The sequence below is a fragment of the Apaloderma vittatum genome, unplaced genomic scaffold (genome assembly GCF_000703405.1).
Source record: "Apaloderma vittatum isolate BGI_N311 unplaced genomic scaffold, ASM70340v1 scaffold20823, whole genome shotgun sequence".
In the NCBI taxonomy this organism is placed as follows: domain Eukaryota; kingdom Metazoa; phylum Chordata; class Aves; order Trogoniformes; family Trogonidae; genus Apaloderma; species Apaloderma vittatum.
This window is the reverse complement of record NW_009707735.1, coordinates 2,717-7,490: the sequence shown is the minus strand read 5'-3', so window position 1 is coordinate 7,490 and position 4,774 is coordinate 2,717. Positions and strand designations below refer to the sequence as shown.

Genomic DNA, 4,774 nt, shown 5'->3' with positions numbered 1-4,774 from the left:
ACTCTTTCCTTCTTGAAATACAACCACCAGTGGAATAACCAGTTCTACTTATCAGAGTAATGACCAGAGCATGGTAACTGAATCAGACTGTTATGGACATGCACAGAGCCTTTCCTGAATCTATCTGGATTAAAGATACAAGACCTGCTTGTCCTACTTAAACCTACTTGTTCAGAGACATCAGTTCTGGGCACGTACACAATCACAATTACAGTAGTTAGAAAATTTTAAGTCAAAGATGTGTAGCAATGTTAAGTGCCTCTGTGGTTGTTGGACACTGTTATTTTGCTTTAAAAAAACCCACCCCAAAACAAAGAAGTAAGCCTTATTTGAATTTTGGACCTCACTGTTGTGACCACTATGTTCTGCTTTCAAAGAACGTGTTCTCACCACCTGAAATTTGGAAGCAAAAAATTATTATCCTTGAATTTTCACAACTAAAAATACCCCTCTGGCTTTTAAGATCACAAATAGACAAGGATGAAAAGTGTCACTGGCTAAACACATCTTGATATTTAAATTCAAAGCTCAGACCACAATAGTTACACGTCCACAGCGGCTAACAGCTGTCACTGAACACTAGCCAGTTACTGAGTGCACCTGGTACACCCTTCGCACAGTTTCAGGGCTTTGGTTTCATGATGCAACTTGGATAAGAAGTATTACTTCACGTGCAGCAACTGTCATTTTGGCAAACTGCTACACCTCAGATTTTTGTAGCCAGAAGAACACCACAAATTAAGGCACCCATCCTTTCCTTTGTAATTTAAATGCTGTTAAACACCCAAGTATCACTCAACACATTTTAAAAATCTTTTTAAAAACTCACCTATCCTTCCATAATAACTTGCTACTAGCAGAAATACAGTTCCGACTACTATGTACAAATGCCAGACTAAAATATCAGTACATAAGAAGCAATGTACCAAAGCCCAACACATGCATACACTCACTAGAACAATTTTAACAATACCCAGAAAAACATTAATGGCTAAAAATCTACAAAGAGAACTTGCTTCAATGAAGATGCAGGATCATAAGCATCTATAATGTATTAGCCAAATCACAGATGTGAAAATTATTCACGTCTGGGGACAGAAAAAAAGCAGGGAAGGAGAATAGCAAAATGGAATACTATTGCAAAGAAAACCAGTTACTCCTACAGATCCAGCAAAAGAATAAGCTACACTTCGAAAGCAAAAAATATTTCTAAGTATTACATCACTTTACAACTAAATACCGTTAAGTGCTATCTGCTATCTCAAATTGTCAGGTATTTTAAAATATTAAGGATATTATTAATTAATATAATTTGTTTATTCTTTCATATTTCACTTGGTCTAAATCGATTCTTTCAGACTACACTTTCATTTGATTGAGAACTTATCCCAGTTCTCATGAGGAACAAATTACTTTATTTGCATTCACAGTGCTGTCATACCTCAATCAAATTTTAACAAAATCGGCCCAGAAATTAGTGAAATTCTGTGAGAAGGCCTGACCACTACAACTAAACTATACTGATAAGAGAACAAAGTACTTAGGATTATTGTAATAAAACGAATGATATGCATACCTAAAATTATCATCTACTGAATCTCTGTTTTCTGACATAACAGGATATTCAGGCTTAAGATCTTGCTTTTCTTCCTTAATACAGGTGCCCATATAGGACACCTTCACAGGACAATCTTCAAAGTCTGCAAATGCAAGTTCCTTTTCACTATTGGTTCCAAAAAGGTCAGGGTCATCCTCAATCACATCAATGACAAGAACATCTTCTTTGTAAGCTTCAAGAACATCTGAAAAATCTTGGCTTTTGTGCTGCGAAAGATCCCCACTTGATCTGCTATTGTCATTTATTTCTAATGCAACAGAGTGATCAACTGCATTCCAATCAGGAAAATCAGACTTCAGCACACATTCAGTACCAGGGAAATCAAGCACAGGTGACTCTAGCTGTCCGTCACAAAAAGGCTGTGGATATAGAGAAAAATGTTCAGGGAGTGCAGACATCTCATTTGAAAGGTTTTCAGAACCATCATACTGAAAATCCTCACTGTTGATCTCATCTGCTTTCTTCCCCATGGAAGCTGTAGACACAGCATCACTTGCAACAGGAAGAGGCTCCTGCTCAGAATTTACCAAGAAAGTCTCTTCACCTGTTTTCTGTCTATTTGAAACACTAGTGCTGCCAAGAAGCTCCAGGGGACTACAGGTTTTTCTTTCAAATGAATGGACACATTTCAGTTTCTCAGATTCAGGTTTTTTTCTGCATAAAGGAATTTTGAATTTTGTCAGGTTTCCAGTGTTTAATACTTTCATTGCCTTTAAATCACAAGATGTCTGCTTCACTAGTGATTTTTCATGGTTCAAGTTTATTCTGTTTGTGTTACCTGTAGATGTATCATTTTGGACTGTCACAGACAGGTTTCTTTTTCTTAGAGATCGTTTATTTTTATCTTTTTGTTTAGTTGGAAAATTCAAGGTTGCTTTAACTTCTTGCATATCATCATGGCTAAAAGCCACAGCACTTCCATCTATATTAACTGGTGACTCCACATTTTCCTTGCTCATTCTCAAAGTCCCATAAATATTCCTAGAAGAGGATTCTGGTGTTTCAAGTGAAGTCAGACATTCGGTATCTGGATCTGTTATTTCATGTGTAGATTCTTTAACTTCTGCTGGTGATGTGGGCAAATCAAACTGTCTCAAATTCTTGGTCACAGCACTATTTCCTATAGCTTTAACATTGCTTTTATCAGAGGATTCCTTGAAGGCAGCCTTTAAAAGTCTTTTTCCTTCTGAGATGGACTTGTGATTTTTATGAACCCATTCTGAAGTCCTGGCACAAGATTCACAAGGCCAAACTTTTTTACCAGTCATAGGTACTGTTCTTTGACAGGTAAACCGCTGCAGTTTCTTATTAGCTTTGTTCAATTTTTCATTTGTTTTGCTTTTGTGACAATTAGAAGCACCATGTACCCAAGCTGGCACTCTCAGGTTGCCTGAGGCATCAGAATGATGCAGCACACTGTTTGCATTTTCTTCTTTTGCTATTACAGAGAGCTCAGATGTCTTCTTGAAGTTATCCTCAAATGAAGGTAGTTTGGTACTATTCTTTCTCCAGACTGATGTATTTTGTGCTTCACAAGTATTTTTTCCCATATGAAGATTTGCTGTATCATCACATGAAGCTGACAGAGTACTTGCTTTATGATTTAGTCCTAAGACTGCAAAGGAGCTTGACACAGCAACTGCCGCTTCTGTTTGTAACTCACTGCATCCATTAGCCACATCTGTAAAAATGTTCTGCACTGTTGATTTCTCAATGATGTTAATCTTTTTTCTTGACTTTCTACCATTATTCCACTTTTTTCCCGTTAAACACTTACTGTTCTCACACTGACAGCATGAAAAATACCCTTCTCCAGTTTGAGTTTTGTCTTCATTAAACAAGCTACCTTTTATGGGTGACCTCTCGCTTTGCATTCTACTAGTTTTACAGTTCATACCGCTCTCTTCTACAGTACCATCAGGAAAAACACGCTTACTTTTATCCTGGGCTACATGGAAGAATCCACTTAACTTAAAACTACTGGTACTTCCACTGGCTGAAGAACTCACAAATGCATTGATGTAACTACAGGCCTCTAACCTCACAAACGGATTCTTTTCTGCTGCACAGAGCAAACCCTTACAATGGTTTAGGGCATTTCTGCAATGTCCAGCATCACATTTTGCAGATACATTTCTCACTTTTTCAGCTGTAGTTGCCCTAAAACTTTGCGAGCACTTGATTTGATCAATACTGCGTTTCCTTTTTTTATGCTGCGCATGCGACTTTGCTACAGGATGGCACAGAAAGCTCTTACTTGGAGTCCCATCTGAAGTAGCAACCATAGGAGATTCAGAGTAGTGAGGCTCCTTTTCCTTGGAATCTTCTGATCTGTTTTGATTTGTCTTAAGCTGCTTCATAGCCTGTGTACCGGGATCTTGATCAATTGCTTTCCATTTTTCCTTTGCTGATTAAAAAACAAAGAAGTGTCATTAAAGAATACACTAAGGGAAAAAGACTATTGCGGTATTTCACAGATAGAACAAAAAACATTCATGGCTACTAAAGAGATTTACACTGTATGAGGCTAAAACATTTCTGTGAAGTTGTACTATTTTAGGTGAGCACTAATAGCACACCCACAGTACCAAATGATGTTTTGTCTTCAGAAACAAATGTGAAGATGAACAGAACCTTAAGGTGTCACAAGGACATTTGAAGTTGGATAGTTAAAACATAGGTGGAAACCAAACAATACCAAGTCTGGCAAGAACATGCAGATGCTGTTTGCATACTCAGCCCAGGAATCTTTTGTTTATGCAGTGGATTCTCTGTAATAGAAAAGCTTGTTCATAAAAATATAGTAATTTAGTTCAGATATACAGTCCAATGAAGTGCATCAGACTGTTCAACAAGATCTAGGAAAACTACAGGACTTCCATTTTAACAAAGTACTACTTTTTATTTAAAAGCAAATACAGATTATATAAAAAAGTGGACATCTGAAAATTTCATCTGACTTATGGATCTACCAGGAGAATGTTGGGTTTAGATCTTAGTTTTCAAAATAAGAAAGATATAATTTTAATACCTCAGGTTTTCAGAAAATGGTTTCCAAATAAAAAATTTATTAATAACAACCTACAAATATTTGTCATGTGAACGTACCACTGAAAGTAAAAAGAACATCTTTTACCCAATTGTACCAAATGAGAC

The 4,774-nt window shown here is 36.8% G+C and overlaps 1 protein-coding gene across 1 annotated transcript in view; it reads right to left on the bottom strand.

The window, feature by feature from the left end:
- Nucleotides 1-4,774, bottom strand: part of LOC104271604 (testis- and ovary-specific PAZ domain-containing protein 1-like) — a gene marked incomplete at its 3' end in the record, with an annotated part of 11,440 nt that overhangs the window by 4,179 nt on the left and 2,487 nt on the right. The window contains exons 2-4 of the mRNA XM_009866322.1: nt 3,876-4,025; nt 2,397-3,680; nt 1,577-1,886 (exon numbers count right to left, since the gene is read on the bottom strand). Coding sequence (XP_009864624.1) covers nt 1,577-1,886; nt 2,397-3,680; nt 3,876-4,025 — 1,744 coding nt within the window. The remainder of the gene's footprint in view (nt 1-1,576; nt 1,887-2,396; nt 3,681-3,875; nt 4,026-4,774) is intronic.